At 41.9% G+C, this 20,318-nt stretch overlaps 1 protein-coding gene and 1 long non-coding RNA gene across 3 annotated transcripts in view; one reads left to right on the forward strand and one right to left on the reverse strand.

The window, feature by feature from the left end:
* ADCY8 (adenylate cyclase 8) overlaps window positions 1-20,318 on the forward strand; it is a 180,443-nt gene that overhangs the window by 131,163 nt on the left and 28,962 nt on the right. For both annotated transcript variants that reach the window (XM_038392609.2, XM_038392607.2), the window contains 4 exons: window positions 4,265-4,365; window positions 10,413-10,614; window positions 14,008-14,097; window positions 16,953-17,125. In XM_038392609.2, coding sequence (XP_038248537.1) covers window positions 4,265-4,365; window positions 10,413-10,614; window positions 14,008-14,097; window positions 16,953-17,125 — 566 coding nt within the window. The remainder of the gene's footprint in view (window positions 1-4,264; window positions 4,366-10,412; window positions 10,615-14,007; window positions 14,098-16,952; window positions 17,126-20,318) is intronic.
* The window catches only part of LOC122458593, a 47,398-nt gene continuing 31,328 nt past the window's right edge, over window positions 4,249-20,318 (reverse strand). The window contains exons 6-7 of the long non-coding RNA XR_006278646.1: window positions 16,967-17,107; window positions 4,249-4,358 (exon numbers count right to left, since the gene is read on the reverse strand). This is a non-coding gene — a long non-coding RNA (uncharacterized LOC122458593). The remainder of the gene's footprint in view (window positions 4,359-16,966; window positions 17,108-20,318) is intronic.

The raw sequence follows: 20,318 nt of genomic DNA on the forward strand, positions 1-20,318 counted from the left end.
CCTCCCAAGGGTTATTCCTACAGAGAACTACATTGCATTGGGAAAGGAATGTAGGAGGAAGTTGCTATGGGGAAATTGTCCCCAGGGTGACACTTAATCTTAGTGTTCCCATAGAAAATGTGTAATCTGGGCTGTTCTAATTACAAAAACATCTCCAAAGGCTGTGACTGGGCAGCCTTTACATGCTTGTACAGTGCCCAGCACAGTGGCACTTGATACTTCATTGTGGCCTCTACAGACTAATGATGATAAACATCCTCATCACTTATATTAATTAAGGCCAGTTCATGCCCTGGTTCTCTGCAGCCGTGAATGGCGGAGTGCCCACTGCCATTTGCGGCTGCATGGTCCCTGCCCAGACCACCGCTCTACACATGCGGAAGGAAAGGGATTGGATGCTGTGAGCAAGTGGTCAGAGAGGGGTGGGGAATGAGCAAAGCTGTTTGGGGCCTGCTATGCTATGCACAGTGCCAGATGGGAGCCCAGGGAAGAATTGTGCCTCTCTGAGTCACAGTGACTTCCTGGCATTCCTCCTGGAGCAGAGATGAGCCTTGAGGCTCCGTCCAGCCCCTAATGACTTCAAAGCACTCAGAAATATTAACAACAAGTCCTTCTCGAGACACAATTATGCCACATACACCTTTATCCTTTCAACATCAGTTTAAATACAGCAGGAAATGCTGTATTTGTGCTGCAGTAAATTAATTCTCTATAATTTCCCTAACCCATCCTTTTCATTTCATAATAAATTGTAAAAACTTGAAATTAACTTTCCTTGGTAATTTTGTGCAGTGCATAGGCCCAGTCCTGTACAGTTTAGGCAGGCAAAACCCTTTCTTTCTTCAGTGATAGTTTTACCTGAATCAGGAGTGTGGAACTGGGTATTTCACATGTTACTAGAAAGAAAATGGGGCTTTGTATTTGAGAGGAGACAAGTTTTGTGTTTATGAAGAGCAGCTGAATTTAATATGCCAGGTCTCTTTTGTACTATCATTATGTCATTGTTGCTGATAGCTCAGTGACTCGGATAGTATGTGGAGACAACTCTAACTAAGCTCACACCCATGGCTTCAAAAATTGACATCCATGTCGAAAAGCAAGTAGGAAGCGTCCCCTGGTGAGTGTGGTGAGGCACTAGCAATCAATTTCTGCAAAGTTTAAGCCTTCTTTAAAAAAAGAAAAAGAAAAAAGAAAACGTGAATGGATGAAGTGGCATCTTCTTGCAAATGCAGGTAAACCGATCTACTGTCTCTGCACACAGCAGCAGAGTTAAACTAGTAACCCTGTGCACAGTAGTGAAACCATGAAGAATCATGTCAATTTCACACTGCTGCAGCAACGAGTAGACAAATGAGTTATTCATGAGAGAGGGGGATCCAAAAGACAGAAGCAGGCAGAGAGGTAAATGGACATCCTTTTTCCTTATAGCAAACAGGACACTTTGGAAGGGGGAGAAGCTAAGAAGCACCTTCTCCCTTCCAAAAGATAGAGGTTTAGATTTCCGCAGATGCTGAAACAGGAAATGAAGCCCAAGGATGCAAGGATTGGACACAGTTTTAAAGCCCATCACTCACCTCCTTCAAAAGTAGCCTAGAAGACAGAGGGTTGAGCTTTGCAACATGCTGTTACCCAGGGACCTTAGTGATGCAGCTCCCTCTCTCTTGCCACTTGCCCTGCATTTTAGTTCTGCTTCTCTGGACCTGTCGGCATCTGGGGTGGGGGGTTGTTGGTTTCTCACAAAATCTGAAAGGGAGATATTTATATTACCTTTGATTTCATTTATAGTGCTGAATATATAACTCAGCTTTACCATCATCTAGAGAGATTAGATAAAACAGAGAGGCATGATTCCATTACAGTAAAAGACGAGAGAGAAAGTTTTACAGAATAGACATCTTTTTATTTCTATTCCTTAAAGGAATTTTGTAGCACAGATAGGGCATAAATAGAACGATGCCTGTTTTTTTGAAATTTAGGTACACGGGCCAGCTCTTCTCTGCTGTAAATCGACATTGCTCCACTGAAGTCAACGGTGATATGCTGATTTACACTACCTAAGGACCTAGTCCATCTGCCTCCTGGTTTAACTGATTCACTTTTATTGACTGAGCCCAAAACTCGTTTCTGAAGTAACTTGCACGGCAAGGGTGACATGGTAATCTGTGATGTCTGCTAGGATTTCCAAAATCTGTGGTTTGCAGGACTGGAAGCAAAATGCTTTGCAATATGTAGTTTGAATTTAAAAAACAAAACAAAAAAAAGCCAAAACAGAGTAAAGCATTTGGTGGCATCTTTGCAACTCAAGGCGTCTTCAGTATAAAAGTTGGGCTGTTGGCAGAATAATATCCCCACTTGAATGCTCATGTTAAGTTTCTATATTACCTGTGTGTTATTTGGAATATTGACTATCACTACTTGAACGGAGAACGGGATAAATGTAATACAGAGTTCAGGCCATATTCTGTTAGGCTCCTGGGAAAAGGCATAATGCTACCCCAAGTGACACCTACATTACAAAGGGAGCATTAATGGTTATCCATATCATAACCCAGCGCCATTCACAAATCTCATGCACAATTTATTCTTCTAAGAGTAGGATATGTATGGGTTTGTGGAAGTGGGGGAGCTGTGTGAAGAGGAAATTACAGATTTAAAGATCATTTAGATATGAATAGAGCCCTACCAAATTCACGACTTTGAAAAACGCATCATGGACTGTGAAATCTGGTCTTTTGTGTGCTTTTACCCTAGACTATACAGATTTAACGGGGGAGACCAGCGTTTCCCAAATTGGGGGCCCTGACCCAAAAGGGAGTTGCAGGAAGGTCGCAAGGTTATTTTAGGGGGTCACGGTATTGCCACCTTTACTTCTGTGCTACCTTCAGAGCTGGGTGGCCGGAGAGCGGCGGCTTTTGTCCAGGCGCCCAGCTCTGAAGGCAGTGCCCCACCAGAAGCAGCGCAGAAGTAAGAGTGGCAATACCATATCATGCCACCCTTATTTCTGTGCTGCTGCCTTCAGAGCTGGGTAGACAGAGTGGCAGTTGCTGACTGAGGGCTCAGCTCTGCAGGCCTCAGCACAGAAGTAGTAAAGATGGCAATACCATACCAGACCATCCTTCCATCTGCACTGCTGCTGGCAGCGGCTCTGCCTTCAGAGCTGGGCTCCCAACCAGCAGCCACCGCTCTCCAGCTGCCCAGCTCTGAAGACAGCACTACCGTCACCAGCAGCAGTGCAGAAGTAAGGGTAGCAGTATTGCAACCCCCTCATACAATAAGCACAACTTCTTTTTGGGTCCAGAGTAGCAGCTGTGTTAGTCTGTATTCGCAAAAAGAAAAAGAGTACTTGTGGCACCTTAGAGACTAACAAATGTATTTGAGCATAAGCTTTCATGAGCTACAGCTCACTTCATCGGATGCATCAGTGCCACAAGTACTCCTTTTCTTTTTGGATCAGGATCCCTACAATTACAACACTGAAATTTCAGATTTAAATAGCTGAAATCAACTATTTTTAAAATCCCATGACCGTGAAATTGACCAAAATGGATGTGAATTTGGTAGGGCCCTAGACTGACCTTGACATTACACTCTGTGATCCCTTCCCAATCCAGAGTGGTCTCTTGCCATGTTTTGGAGAAGTCAGAATAAGCAAGGGCGGTAGAACTCAGGAGCGGAAGGGAGGGACTCACTTCAGCTGAAAGTTGAATATTTTAAAAGGAAAACATAATGACCTTTATCCTGCAAATACTTATGCACATGTGTAACTTTATGTATGTGTGCAGCCCCTGTTGACTTTGGTGCATGTCTTCCATTTCTTTTTAATAGAATCCCCAATTAAAACCTTGTATCCAAACTGTATGCTGAACTATGGGGTATTACAGATCTAGATCTGAATTTACTGCTTGGACTTCCCTGTCAGTACTATGTACCTAGGTATTTTGCATCATATTCATCCCCGTGGAACCTGTATCCTCACCCCATCTTTTGCTTTTTAATGCATGGAATTCAGACAAAAAGGCAACCATGTAAAATCACTTTTTATTATAAAGTGAAAGGGTTGGGGTTTGCTCCCATTGTGAGAGTGGTTTATTGGCTCATTCATGACATGATGATTTTCTTTATTTTTTAAAAACAATACCACAATATGCTGATTAATGTACCAGATCCTCTTTTAAATTTCCCAGAAACTTCAAAGAATGTCACTCTTTACAAAACTGATGCATGAGCCGAACGTTAATTCATTCTTCTTTATTTTTTATTCCAGTATTCTCAAATGAGGGATGAAGTGTTCAAATCAAACTTGGTGTGTGCATTCATTGTCCTTGTATTTATTACGGCAATCCAAAGTTTACTTCCTTCTACAAGGTAAATACAAAGAGACTTCATTATAATTCTAAAAGGCATTACGGGGAAAGCATAGTATTAGGGTCAGTGTTTTCCAGCAATGAAAACAGAATAATTTCAGATTTTCAAAGCTGTATATTTCGGAAATTTTGGAAATGTAGTATATTACTACAAAAATACATTAATACAAATATCAACAAACATGAGCAATATGTAATTCTTTACTGCACAAAAGTCCTGAGGGCTGACCCAGCTGTGCAGGGGAGGTGAGCGGGGTAGAAGCACTGTGAATGGTCTCGAGAGCAGGTACGAGTGCCGTCCGCTCTGCAGCATGACAAGGGAGCCCGGTGCCCGGCTGCCAAGTCCCCTGCCCACCCAGGGGAAAATCTGCAGCAGTTTTGCTGAGCCCAGGCCTCTATGAGAAGAGGAGAAGATATCAGCAAGTCTCAATAGTCAGCGTCTGCCCTGTGCCCTCAGGATGAGTCAGGATTCTCTGGGCAGAAATCAGCAGTCGGGGGGCATGACCCTGCATCCCCTGCCCACCCTCTGAACAGCGATTCTGGAAATTAAGTGTAATTCTAGAAATGAAGTGTCATTTCAGAAAAAAACATGGGAATAGCAACAGTTTCATGGAAAACACTGGCCCTACCCAGGACGATAATATTTCTAGAATTTCCTTCATTTATGTAACATAAATCAAGCAACTTGATTCTAAAGTTCCTAAGAAAAATTTAGAAATATGAATGCATGTTTTTTTTCTTGTAACATAATTTTGTATCATGCTGTCTTCAGGACCTAACACCACTCCTGTCTTCTCATCTTGTTAGGGAGGGAATTGAAATCCACAAGGCCTGCTATGTCTGTATCATTCTATCAGTTTTAAGTGGCATGTACCATTGAAATGAATGGGGAGTTTGACTTTAAAAAATTAGCATCATATGGCCTCATGTTTCTACAGATAATCTAAAAAATGCTCATTCTGAATGGGTACAATTTCTTATTAGTAAATAATTATTGGTGGGTTGGTGACTGGTTAAAAAGTGCTTTTGTTTCTGTGTTCCATCACAGCACATAAGTATGTCTTAAGGAAGTTGTGTAATTATACTTTATCAATGGTGTGATGTGATGTATAATTATCCTGTCAGGAACAGTCTTGTACTGTCAAGAACAGTAGAGTAAATGACCTAGTAGGTCTTTTCCCATTCTGATTTTTCTGGGCTTCACGTAGCGCTGAGTTCTCTTAACCCCTGCTGAAGTCAACAGGAGTTGAGGATGATCAGTAATTTGAATGACTAGGCCATCTGTATTGCATGATGGAACTTCATGTAACATAACCAAACATGTCAGACTTTCATTTTTGTCCAGCATCTCCTGCCATTGAAGGCAGCATTTTTCTAAGCATTGTGCACCCATTTGTCTATCTACATGCCACAGCCGTGTTGAGCATCTACTGCTCTATAATACAAAAATCCTAGGATCTTAACTTCCCCAAAAGTCACACAGCTGAGTCTCCTATTAGGTGAATGATGCTGCTACTATAGAATGGGATGCACAAAGCACTCAATTCTCAGACAGCTGCTTGTCACACAAATGAACTTGACCACCTGTGGGATAACTTTGAAACTATAGCAACCTTACAAGCGCTAAGGACTTAAACTAACTGATTTGTGCTTTGAATAAGTATTAAAAGAGCCTGTAGCCTAGGACAAGTGCTTTTTTCATTTATCAATGAAAAATTTTAAAAAACATATGATTTTAGGCATGCCTTTATATTATGGTGATGGGCACATTATAAATGTGTGTATAGTAATTGGCCTAAACTCCCCAACATTTAGAATTCTAACGGATCAAAAACACCCCTTATTTTTGATTTTATAGAAATCACAAACCCAGCCACCAATGGCTTGCAAAATGTCCACGTCCCTCAGCCCATTTTTACCAATTTATAATCTCCAGTTTCTTATCTTCCGTTCTTTAGAAATAATCTACTCTGAGTATCATAAAGCAAGGTGGATATTGAGTACATGAGCTATTCTACACACTTAGTCTCAGGGCACCTGTGAATGTAACAGGGCATTTCCCAGCTCTGATATTTAGCTTGTTGGCACTTCTGATGTACTGCATTGCTGCCAATGGTATTGCAAAATCTGTTCGTGTTTTTTAAAGTCCTTCTTCTTCCAGTATATTAATCTACCATGTCTAGAGTGCTTGACTTTCTTGTGGCTGCTCCTATGCAATAGGATTATTGGAGCTTGTTTATGGAACCTACTTTTCATTGGAGTTTTTTGCTCCTTAATCACTTCTGTCACAGTAACAAAATATGATGTGCTCTCTAGTTGTATGGATTCCTTTCGGCTAATACTCACAACCCCACCCAGTGCCATATGTGACATATCCATCTTCACTGCAGCTCTTTTGCTTTCCCTCTGGTTTCTCTTACTCAGTTCTGTGCTACAGGGCAAGTTTCTGCTCTCAGGAATTGAAAGATCACTCTCCAAGTTAATGACGACAAACATTTACCTACCACTTTTTCTTGTTGGTAAAGTCCATATATTTTGTTTTGAAAACAAAACCTCATTCTTTACAAAGCATACAAATAATAATATGTTTTCCTAAATAATCATGTACAACCCTGCAGTGCCAAATAGGTCTGCTAGAGCAAGAGAGAGGAAAACATTTAGGTGAGGAAACAGATTTAGGCGTTGAATTTCTAGCACAGCATTTCAGCCCACGCTGAATTTTAAGCATGTGAGTAATCCCATCATGTTCAGCAAAGCACTTCATGTTTTTTACTTCAGCGGGATTTAGGCACATGCTTAAGTGGTGTGTTGAATAGGGAATAGGATCGCACGCATGGTTAAGGTTAAGTAACTACTGAAATGTATTGCTGAACTGGACCTCAGGTGAATTATTGGAAACAAGTGAAGGGAAACATTATTGAAATGATAATGAGAAAGACTTTACTCAGCAACTTTACTAACACTCTCAGATATGCTGTATGCCCTCATGACAAAGAAGGAAACTCTTTGTTCCATTCTCATATTTGGTGTGTACAGAACCATTGGCAATCACTTCGGTACCCTCTTGTGGCAAAACTGGATGACAGAGCAAGCCTGCCTCAGTTTCCCTCTTCTGCTGGACACCTGTCTATCTCACCCCCTTATTGGTCCTTCATCATGACTTCAGCCCTCTGGCTGGGTCATTGGTAGTCCTTTTCCCTTTCAGGGTGCTGAAGGGTATAATATCTCAGGAGGCCAGTTGCCCTAGATGAGGGAGTATAGTCCCTGGCCTCTTTGAATGTGACCTGTTAGCTCAAGGCCTTCATGAACCCTCCTGTTGGATTAGTAGGGGAACCTAGGCTCATCCACCCTCTGGGTTCCAAGCCAGGAACTCTATATAAGATGGTTGGTGCCAATTTCTCCCAAACCTCTACAGTTTCCCTGGCCTGCTTCCTACCATGCTCCTCCTACTGGCCATTCCTCTGGGGTTCACCACCTATGGTCCTCTTCTCCAAAGGATTTCCTGGATGGCTTCTCCCTGGTCCTCTCAGCTATTCCACTGGGCGAAACTCCAGATCATCCTTACGGTTTCCCTCTTGAAAGCAGGAGTCCCCCACCCCCGTTCTCTTTCTGGAGCTGGGGTTGTGGTTGAGGTGAATAATAGCTCCCTTTTTCGGACAGGAGTTCCCTTCGTCTGCTTCCTGGAGCTGTGCTTGTGGTTTAGGCCAGCTGCACAGCTTTAGCTTGGATTCCTGTTCCTTAGGAGCAGCAAGTTCTTGAGAGTGTGTGTGTTTGTTTGCTTGCTGGCTTGTTTTCCATTTATTTTTCAGTTTGCAAAGTCTGGTAGGAAGCCGAGCCTTAGATTACAGCTGAACCTAGATTAAGGGGTGGGGCTTCCTTAGGCATCAGGCCTATAAAGGCAGCTAACTGGCCAACAAGAAGCACAGGAGCCAGCAAACTGAACTGAAAACAGGGAAGTTGGGGGAGCGTGGGTGGCTTTTTTCCTTCTTTTTGACAGGGGTTAAGGAGGGAAGGTTATGAGAGATACAAAGACCCAATGAATGGAAGAGACAATGAAGATGACCAGATGTGGAAGCTGCGGGATGAATATTCTGGAGCAGATACCTGAAAGGTGTTTCATTTCTATGATGTGCTGCCTGATAGATCTCATGGAAGAGAAGACCCGAGGTTTGGAGGTGCAGCTAGAAATTCTGGTTGAATTTAGAAGGGGATTTGAGTGAATGATGGAGGGAAGGAGAAAGGAGGCTGAGGAGGAAACTCAAGACTTGCAGATGCAAGTTGGACAAGAGTATTGTGAGGGTAGACGTCTGTTAGCAACTGAGTCATGGGCCATTTTGCCCAGTGGTTGGAGCAAGAACCTACCAGTTGGAATCCAGATGGGGAGGATGCAGCCAAGTGTTATAGCTGGGAGTCAGAGAGAAAAGCCTAATCTGAAGGTTTAACTGGAATCAGAGTTGGAAGGTGTAGCCAAAGTTTAGCTCCATGTCAGAAACCAAATCCGAAGCCAAAGGGTTAACTGGACTTGCAGTAAGAAGGTGGAATTGAGGGTCTGAGTCAGAGCTCTGGCAGGAGCTGGGACAGCTGGAGCAGGAGTGGAAGCAAGACTAGAGATAGTGGAGGCAAGTACAGGACCAAGCACAGTTGCAGGCGAGGAATGCATTGAGTAGGCACTGGACTACTGCTGCTATTGAGCTTAAATATCAGCCTGCTGACTCCTGCAACCAGTCAGGACAGTCAATGGAGACAGCTTCTATCAGGGCCAGCTGTGCTCATTGGATTGCTAGGAGACTGGCTGTGCTGCAGATTAAGACCCTGACAACTTCTGGATGAAGAAAGTAGCCCATGTAAGCATGTGACTATGAGAACAAGGCAGATGAAAAAAATAGCTAGTAAAAGAGAAATGGAGGAACCCGAGGAACAGGTTGGCTGAGTTGGAAAATGAAGGGGTGCAGCAGGCAGTAAAGGAAGGTGGGAAGGCAAGAAAGAAGAGAAGAGCAGCTAGTCCTACAAGAAGAAGGAAAGAGATCATGCAGATAATGCAGAGTTTGGAGCCCCAGGAGGCTAGAGGATGATGCACAGAAGATTGAAAGTGAGAACAAAAGACAAGAAGACTTGCAGCCAGAAAAGAACAGAAGAGGGAAGGCCGGAGAATCGCATCAACAACAGGAAGAGGCAGTTTCTACATGACTGGGAACTCCTTACTAAGAACAGACAGGTCTGTTAGCAAAGCTGATTTGGTGAACAGATGGGGTGCTGTCTGCCAGGAGCTAAGATACAGGGTATGGACCTATGGCTGAAGAGGATTCTAATGGGAGTGGGAAGGAATCAACTGACTGTCCTTCATGTGAGAGCAAATGATACTGTTCAATTCTCATTGGAACACATCAAGGAAGACTACACCAGACTGGAGAACACACTTAAAGAAATGGAAATACAGGTGATCTTCAGAGGGATTCTATTTGTCCCTAGAGGAGGAGAGTGAAGGTGAGCCAAGATTATGATGATCAACAGATGGCTCAAACAGTGGTGCTATAAGGAGGTTTTTGGGATGTTTGACCACTGGAAGGAATTCATGGACAGAGGACTGGGATGGACTCCACCTGAGTAGGAAGGATAATAGACTTCTTGGATGGCATCTTGAAAGAGAAGTACTGAGGCTTGAAAAGAAGGATATTTCTACCACTCGAACACCCAGTGCATAGAGATATATTGGTAGTAATTTCAGTGGAATGTTGCCTTGACAGCAGTTGCTTAGCAAGCTAGGGGTTAATAAAATAAGTGAAGTAATGGTCAGCCATATGGAATATAAACAATTCTTTGCATTCACTGGGATGTCCACAGCATATATGATGTTTCTTGGGGCTAATTGTGCCAGTCATTAGAACAACTGATTTTAAGAGAAAAAACCGATGGAAAAGGAAGGGAAAATGTGCTGTGATCTAACTAGTATTTATTTCCTAATACTAACTAGCAGTTTACTAGGATTTTTTTTTAATACTAAGTGGTATTGTTTTAATATTTTGTTGGGTTTTCTTTTTTCCCCTGCAGGATGATGCCAATGGTCATTCAGTTTTCCATTCTGATTATGCTGCACTCCACTCTTGTGCTGATCACCACTGCAGAGGATTATAAATGTTTACCCGTAGTGCTACGGAAAACTTGCTGCTGGATTAATGAGACCTATTTGGCTAGGAATGTGGTCATTTTTGCATCCATTTTGATTAACTTTCTGGGAGCCATCATAAATATTGTAAGTATCAGAGGGACTAAGGGAGGGTGGTACATGTATACCGGAAAACCTTTTTTGTGAATTATTAAATCCTACCATTCTTCCTGTTACTCTTCTTGCTAACTAATGTGGTAATGAGCCACCCATGATTTAAATATAAAAGGCAAAGCTAAAGCACTTCAGAAAATTCAATCGGTTGTTTAAAATATGGTTTTCTCCAATGCATAATTATTTCTCCCTTATGAGGATTATCTATTTTCAAATCCCATCTGCTGCTTTCTGCTCAACATGTCCAGTGCTCTGCAAACCATTTATGGTCTACGGCTGTGATGATATGGTTTCTTAAGAACTAGTATTCCAAATAATGATCACAAATAAAAGGTACAGGATTCTCATCTCTTGCATCTCTGTTGTAAATTAGATTTCTAAGCAGTGCTATTGACTGTTAACGTAAGAAAACACCAGTGGAAAAATGGATCAAATGTGGGGTAGTCCAGTGGCTAGAGTCAGAGACAAGAAGTCAGGAGTCCTAGTTTCAATTCCTAACTTGGCTATTCATTCAATGTGTGACCTTAGAGAGATAAGCTAAGTGACTCGCCAGTGAGTGTACCCATCTGTAAAGTAAGCAAAGCAATGTTTGTAAAGCATTTGTGCTTAGATACTAAGTGTTAGTACTTCGATTGTGTGGTGACGAGCCCTATAGAAAAGCGCCCTGTGTAACTGAAAAATTCAAGAGTGCACAGACTATCTGAAGGTCTTCAGAGGCACCTGCAACCTTCAGATAAATGGGTCAGATAATCAGGTCAGCCAGTCCAACCAGTATTGAAGTCTGTGCTCAGGGTGAGCTAAGGTGACTAGATGTCCCATTTTTAAAGGGACAGTCCCATTTTGGGGGACTTTTTCTTATATAGGTCCCTATTACCCCCATCCCCATCCCATTTTTTCACAGTTATTTCTGGGCACCCTAGGGTGAGCTGAAATCTCACTGTGTGAATTATAATATGTTCTTCATTCTCTCCCCCTTCTAAATTACCTTTTGACCAAGGATCTTGAAGTGCTTTACCTGCTTGATTTTACTATTTGTATCTTTATAACTCTTGCCAGATGAAGACCTGAAAGTCCTTTCCAAAAACATAATTAACTAAGCCACCATATGATAGGCACATGTTATTATTTTCCCCCATTTTGATAGATGGGAAATGTCGCCACAACAAGGTGAAATGACAAAGTCCTGTGTGCTGAAATCAAACCTCTGACTATGAATAACCCAGAGTTTAATTTAGGTCTGGTGTGCATGAAGTTAGTGCATAACAACCTGGGATGTAAATGTACCCTGCAATAACCTGCAGCATGCGAACTGTCCATGCGGGCCCTGTTGCCATGCACTGAAAGTTCCCTAGTGCACTTTAATCTACTGTTTCATAGCAGGGTAGATCAAAGCACACTATGAAACTTTTAGTGTGCAGCACCTGATTCCAGTTGGACAGTGAATGTGTGGCAGGCTACACTGAGGTAAATTCACACCCCAGCTTGCAACACACTCACTTTTCATAGAGACAAACCCTTACCCATGTCACCATTGTGGTTTGATAGTACTGTGTTCTGCTGTTGTCATTCCACTGTGATTAACAGATGGTTATCAGTGTGCTATGGCTTCCTTCCCATTTCTTTGGGATATCATGTAGCCAGTGGTAGGGAGGACAGGAGCAGAAAGAAGAATGTGACCACTGATTCTTACCATTGTAGATGAAGTCCCCATTGTCTTCAGTAGGGCCAAGATTTCATGCGTGGTATTTAGATTATTACCTCGAGAATGGTGCTTCTAAAATGGGCAAATAGATTATAGTTATGAATGCATCCGATGAAGTGAGCAGTAGTTCATGAAAGCTTATGCTCCAATAAATTTGTTAGTCTCTAAGGTGTCACAAGGACTCCTTTTCTTTTTGCGAATACAGACTAACACGCCTGCTACTCTGAAACATTGTACCAATAGTTAGTATAGTTGTGGTAAACATTTCTAACTATTGTATTGCTGTGCTTCATATTTGGCCTGAGAAAACATATACAAAATTCCACAGGGGTTTTCCAGCATGCCCATGAGTTCTGTTTGGTTGATCCTAATACATACTATTGAATTGCGCCTCGTAGATCATTCCATCTTTGCAGTCACATGCATCTGCTAAGTTCACAGCACCAGATAAAAAGGGCAAGAATCATCAAATTAAAAAAAACAATTAAATTCTTTCTAACAAAAAAGATTTGGGTTTTGGTTCAAGCTTTCATCAGAAGGTCAAGTGGGTTTTATGTTTCTCCAAATTGGTTCACTCATCCCTGGTGGAATATTCACATACAACCTCTAAGCCTGCAGATCTTTTAACTAGATAGCCAAAGTGGTTCTCATGAACTCTATAGTGCAAACAGAGATATTCTCTGATGAACTTATATAAGACTTAAACTATTAATTGTCACTGAGGAGTGCACAAATATGCTAGAGGATGGTACTGCATTGCTGAGACCACCATTATTAGAAGAACAAATAGGAGAGTTGCAAGTGGAGACTTCATTAGAATTTAATTATAGGAAATCGGACCTCATTAAACAAACTATCTACTCTGTTTCCAAGAGTGAGAGGGGATTTAGCCTGTAAGTATTGGCCTGCTAATAAACATCCAGACTGGATTAACATGTGTGGCAAGTGACTCCTTCTAACTTCATTTTTAAGATATGAAATCATTACAGAATTTTTCTGTTTTTATATTATGATATATTGCATCTCAAACTGCCATTTGGTTTAGATTTTAGCTGGTTTATATATGTTAATTAAATATTCTATTTAAAGCATCTTTTGAGTTTGTATCAGATAAATCTATTTCCGGTACAACACTCTAATTTCACGTCATCACAATAGTCACTCCCAGAATCTTAGGATCAAATTCTCTTTTTTGAATGCACAAGCCAAACTTCCAGTGAAGTTATGGGAATTTGGCCCATATCTGCTAGGACCATACTGTCATTTTTAGTGCAATGTGTATGTCGTCAAAGTGGTGCATAACTTTTATGTGTAAAAAAAATATATATCTATGCATGTAAAGTGGGTACTTTTAATTAATCTACTCTTAATCTAATTAATCTAATCTTGTGAAATGAGTTTGGTCTTTATATACCAATAGACAGTTGCACACAGACTTCCTAGACATCTTCCTACCCATTCAGCCTTTGGATTTTCTGCTGAGGCTGCTGGCAAAGGAGCCAGTTCTAGTGATGGTGTGTTTTGTGATGTGACACCTGGAAACCAAAGAATTCCCTGCTCTATGTCCACCTAACTCTACTGGGGGTTTGGTCATCAGGGACCAGTATAGTGGATAACTTCAGTTTAAATACATCCCTAACTTCTTGTTTTTTTTTAATCCACAGCTATGGTGTGATTTTGATAAACCAATACCCTTTAAGAATCAGACTTTCAATTCCTCTGAATCTTTTACGAATATCTGCTCCTATCCTGAGGTATTTCTGAGTTTATATTTAAACTTGTTGAGATCTTAGTGTTTATCAACATGCTGGTAGAAAACACAATGGAAGGTTATAGAGAGAACCAACTTGATGATCTTGTAGGACATTACAACCAGTTTTTGCCCTCTATTATTGATACAGTGGTTCCTGAGTGCCCCTCCCTTTGCATTGTTCTCACAGATCACTTCCATAGGCAGGTATCAGAAGGGTAGCCATGTTAGTCTGGATCTGTAAAAGCGGCAAAGAGTCCTGTGGCACCTTATAGACTAACAGACGTATTGGAGCATAAGCTTTCGTGGGTGAACACCCACTTTTTCGGATGCATGTAGCGGAAATTTCCAGAGGCAGGTATAAATATGCAAGCATGAATCAGGCGAGGAATAATGAGGTTAGTTCAATCAGAGAGGATGAGGCCCTCTTCTAGCAGTTGAGGTGTGAACACCAAGGGAGGAGAAACTGCTTTTGTAGTTGGCTAACCATTCACAGACGATTCACATCATCAGTGATCTACAACCCATCCTGGACAACGATCCCTCACTTTCACAGGCCTTGGGAGGCAGGCCAGTCCTCACCCACAGACAACCCACCAACCTGAACCATATTCTCACCAGCAACTACACACCGCACCATAGTAACTCTAACTCAGGAACCAATCCATGCAACAAACCTCGATGCCAACTCTGCCACATATCTACCCCAGCAACACCATCACAGGATCTAACCAGATCAGCCACACCATCACCGGTTCATTCACCTGCACATCCACCAATGTACATCATGTGCCAGCAATGCCCCTCTGCTATGTACATCGACCAAACTGGACAGTCCCTACGTAAAAGGATAAATGGACACAAATCAAACATTAGGAATGGCAGTATACAAAAACCTGTAGGAGAACACTTCAACCTCCCTGGACACACAATAGCAGATTTAAAGGTAGCCATCCTAGAGCAAAAACACTTCAGGACCAGACTTCAAGGAGAAACTGCTGAACTTCAGTTCATTAGCAAATTTGACACCATCAGCTGAGGATTAAACAAAGACTGTGAATGGCTAGCCAACTACAAAAGCAGTTTCTCCTCCCTTGATGTTCACACCTCAACTGCTAGAAAAGGACCTCATCCTCCCTAATTGAACTAACCTCATTATTCCTAGCCTGATTCTTGCTTGCATATTTATACCTGCCTCTGGAAATTTCCACTACATGCATCCGACGAAGTGGGTATTCACCCACGAAAGCTTATGCTCCATTACGTCTGTTAGTCTATAAGGTGCCACAGGATTCTTTGCTGCTTCCATAGGCAGGTGAACTTTGGCAGACATATGCAGTGTTAGGAGACTAGGGTGGCTATAACAAAATAACATTTTGAAGTCCTATACTATGGTGAAGGCCAAAGAAGAGTTGGTTTTGCAATCAGCACACCTTAGAGGCCTGATTGCTCACTCATATCCCTATTGAGCCAAGCGCTTATGCACATCCTTATGTCCCATTCAAGGCAATGAGAATAAAGGAGATGCCTGAAAAGGAGAAGCCTGAGTGATTGGCTAAGCTGGGACCTTAGACAGTGAGAATGAGACACTTGTTGTTGGCTCAAACTCCTGTTTGAGTTGACTTTTGTCAATGTTTCATTGTTGTTTGCATTATAGACTTTTAAAAAATGCACCCAGAGATTATTCCTTGGTTCAATAAAATACAAAACCAAATGTAAGTCAGAGGAAGTCAATGGAGTGTGCTAATAAATCTTACACACCAAAAAAGAACTGCAGTGACTCTGCTGCCACAGCTTTCGTTCCAATCTGTGCCTTTGAAGCAGATGGACTCTTCCTTCCATTGGGAGCAAACACATCAGCAGAACTGAACTGGTTGGTTGTAGATAAAACAAGTATGTTGCTCTAAAAGAGGCACGTGGCAGTGTCATAATGTTGCCATCGTTATGCAACTAATTTCTAGGTGGCGGCACCTTCCTGGAGAAGAGAGGGTGAAGAGGTGGCATAAGAGAAATTACATGAAAATAACCAATTCTGCACCATTGCATAATATTACTAATGAGATATTATGGATGTTTATTGGCACTAAGATGTTCGGATTATAGGTGTTGATGTTGCCATTTCAAATGTAAGCCGTTTGAGGCCAGGTCCATGTTTTCCTCTATGTACAACATCACTTGCAAGGATGGTGTCTGACAAAAACATAGTCATGAAGAAAAATGAGATGTTGAAAGTATTAGAAAATGAGAAGCGAATGAGGCTCTGGGCATCACATTGTAAGAGGGTAGTGAAATATTGCTGGATTTGCGATACCAAAGCACCGTTCAGGTTTGATTCTCCACTTGGACAGCATGGCGGGGGAATGTTGCAAGGCAGGGGCTCCACGATCCTGAACCACTCAGACCTAGTGTAAAAAAGGACTGCCAGGGGCAAACCTAACTGATGACCCGAGAGACCATTTGCAAGTGGGCAACTAGGTGTAATGCCCTCTCCTCTCCCCATTGTGCCCAAGAAATGCCCTTCCCAGGATGGGGTAGCTAGCCCAGGAAGTGGCAGAGCCATCTCTGCCAGATTTCTGCAAGCGGAGAGTTCTCCTGCACAGAGGGAATCCTCCTCTGACCATCTCCATACAAACTAACTGTAGTTAGTTTTCACCAATGACTAACTGCATATATATATATCCCATAAATGTTTAGGCCTAAATTATCATAAGTGTCCACTGTGCAGAGATGCTTCCATTTTTGGTGCCCCAAATAGGATACAGAGCCGGATTTTTCTAAAGTTCTGAGCACAATTGGTGGACACTTTGAAAATTCAGGCCTGCATAAAGTTGAAACTGACCACTCACGCTCTCTGTTCAGTATTTTGTCTTTACCGGTGTTTTGGCAATGGTGACCTGTGCCGTGTTTCTTCGTCTCAACTCCGTCCTGAAGTTGGCAGTGCTTCTCATTATGATCGCAATCTATTCTCTGCTGACTGAGACCGTCTATGCCTCCCTCTTCCTGCAATACGACAACTTGAATCACAATGGAGAGTAAGTGTTAGCAGCTACATTTGGAAAAAATGTCTATTGTTGTTATACTTTTTATGGGACGGGTTTTGCCACTTTTGCTCACAATGAGTAGTGCCATGCTCCAAAAGGGACTCCTAGTGTGGTAAGGTGCTACTCACCAGGAGTAAGCACAACCCTGTGTGCACTGTATCCTTGCTTTCATTTCTTGAATAATCATTAATAATTAAGGATCGGACTGTGATTTCCTTACTCATGCTGATTAGTACGTTCCATTTTTAATAGTCCCATCAGAGTGAAAGGAACTACTTCTGGAGTAATATGCTACTCAGCGTGGAAAAGAGAATCACAATCTGGCCCTGAATAAATAATAATAACACCAAGCTCTGATATGGTGCTCTTAAACAATACATTTCAAAGCGTTTCACAACCTTTAATGAAAGAATCAATATAGTCTTAGCTAAGAAACCAACAAGGCATTGAAATTGGAGTGATAATCTCAAGTTTATTGGAAATAGTTTCAACTGTCAATAAGTGATCAATATGTTAAGGCAACTCAAATAAAAAAGAAAAAGTAAACTCCAGACATTCACCAGGAGTTATAAACAATAATTAGCAACACATGTCAATTAAGAGAGCAAAAATCTTAAGCATAATTTACATATACATATAAAATCTGTCTGTGCATGTAGATTGTATGTGATGTACTTCCTTCAGATAATACCGTGGAGTAGCAACACCATACTTAAGGTTGTGCCAGATATCTAATTTTAACGCGGCTGAAAAAGTTGCATTAAAAAAGTGTTTTGAAAGAAGGGATTGATTTGAAATGCTGAATGTAGTTTGAATTTAGCTATCACGATTCCAAACAACACCATATGTTAAACGTTTTTGAATGTTTTCTTCAGAACCCTTTTTAAAATGTACTAAAGCAGCCTTCGGTATGATGTTAATGTGATCCTTTGCTATCTGTACTTTGGATGATTGTTAGATAAAAGCTCCAGCATGCTTTGTATCACTACTTTTTAAGGTTCAAAGAGTTACCATTTAGGGCCTCCACAAGACTAACAATGTAAGAGGCATAAGAGCTGTGATGACACAGTGACTGAGGGTGTCAGATGACACAGTGTGTCAGGCTTACTTCTTACTATGGTGCTAGAAGTCTTCAGAAAATGCAGTGGGTAATCCACATTAACACAGTGTGCATGTTTGCTGTTCTCTAGTGTTCAGGCCACTTATAGAGGTTTATGCTATTGCATGTGAATTAATGGAGCTGGTCCTTTAGGCCCCCACAGTAGACATGCGTGCTTTTAGATTCAGAGTTCAATCCCTGAGAACCAAGGGAGTCATTATGTGAGGTGGCCCATGCAGGGGTTGTGGATTATGTATTCTCAACATGAGCTTCTCAGGGCAGATGGAATGCATTAATCACACAAACACAAGTGTGACTTTATAGCCCCCTTGAGTGGTTAGATCATGTGTAATAATACCCATAAGCCAGATCATCTGCAAGGACTGAATTTGGGAACTAGTAGATCTCAAGCCTTAAGCCGCTGCTGCTTAAGCTAAATGGACTACATCCATTAGCTCACATGTAGGAGCAGACTTGTGAGCCTCTACAAAGCCCTTCAGGGTGAGGCTGTCTCTTACTTTGCAGTTATTTTCTTGGGGGCTCGTAGGAGCTACTAGAATATAAATAATACTGATAATAAGCTACAAGCATCAAATGCCATGGTGATATATTTAAGCATGATCTTCTTTCTCCGAGCTACCTGCTGCTGATGTTAATTTACTCAATCAGTTATATTTCATTCATGCCATGTGTTGCTATTTTCTGTCCTCTGCTAGGAGTATAATGTCGTGTCATTAAACATTAAGGATAAAAAGGCCTTAGAAACACAAAAAATGTACCCTGTGTCGTCTCATTTCTAGACAAATCAGTACCTCCTTGCTGCAGGAAACATCTCATTAACTAGCAATAGAAGAAGATGCAAGAATGGAACAGGGCAGGCTTAATATAGGTCTCATAAATGAAAAAAAAATAAAGCTGTAACTGTTTTGATGTGTAGATCCTTCCCATTTCAATCTCAAATGAGTTGTTTTGTGGTTCTCTAATATTCTGTGCAACTCTCTGGCCATATGAACCACCTGTAGTATATGTGTGTGCTTGTATGCACCGAGAGCTAAAATATTTCCTTTGAACCATGCCCACGTAGCCTAAGTTTGGCCCCATGGGGAAGGAAAACTCTCCTTAAGATATGCCACAACTGTTACTGTAACTTTAAAGCTGCCAAAGCCTCCATTCTTTCTCTGTCCATGCCCCATGGGGACAAAAATGGGTTGATTTTCAGTCTCCCCACTGGCCCTTCCTCAGCCTGCCCTCCAGGACACAGGGGATGTGCACCTCCTACTTCTGATGGAATTATGTGCCGAAAAAATTAAAAATTCTGCACACAATATTTTTAAATTCTGCAAATGTAATGTGTCAATAAAGAAATGAGAAGGCTCCAGCATGGCAGTGAGGAGCACAGGTGACTGGCTTCACAGAGGTGGGAGATCTCCCTGCAGCCCCTCTGCCCCTGGACACGGACTTGGCCATGAGGCTGCACCCAATCCTGACACAGCACAAGGGCTGGGCCTGCCCCAGAGGTCCATGTCCCAGGGAGGGAGAAGGGATCTCCCACCTCTGTGCAGCCGGTGTCCTGTGCTCCTCACTGCCATGCTGGAGCCTCCACATTTATTTATTGACATATAAAATTTGCAGAATTTTGGAGAATTTCTGATTTTTTGGCACAGAATTTTCTCAGGAATAAGACTTCCAAGTCCACACATTTGAACCATCTCTAAAAATTATCTACTGTAGTCTTTAATACACAACATTAAGGTGTAGATGAAAGCTCAATTCCCATCGATTTCCGTTGAGCCATCATTTCACCCTTATCTCTGGATCTTTCAAGGCTAGAAGGAAGTGTTGTATATCTCACTGGAAAGCTTATTCCACTGCTTCTTGGGCCCTGCTCCCGAAAAGAAATGCAGCTTAATTGCAAGGAGTGCTTCTTGGGGTTCCTATGTATTTGAGGGTAGTGTACACTTAAAACACTGCAGCGGCACTGGTGCAGCTGGGCCACTGTAGAACTTCACTGAAGATGCTACTATCCCAATGGGAAAGCTCATCCCATCAGTGGAGTTAAACCACTCCCACAAGGGGCAGTAGGTA

This window comes from Dermochelys coriacea, chromosome 2 (assembly GCF_009764565.3).
Source record: "Dermochelys coriacea isolate rDerCor1 chromosome 2, rDerCor1.pri.v4, whole genome shotgun sequence".
NCBI lineage: Eukaryota > Metazoa > Chordata > Testudines > Dermochelyidae > Dermochelys > Dermochelys coriacea.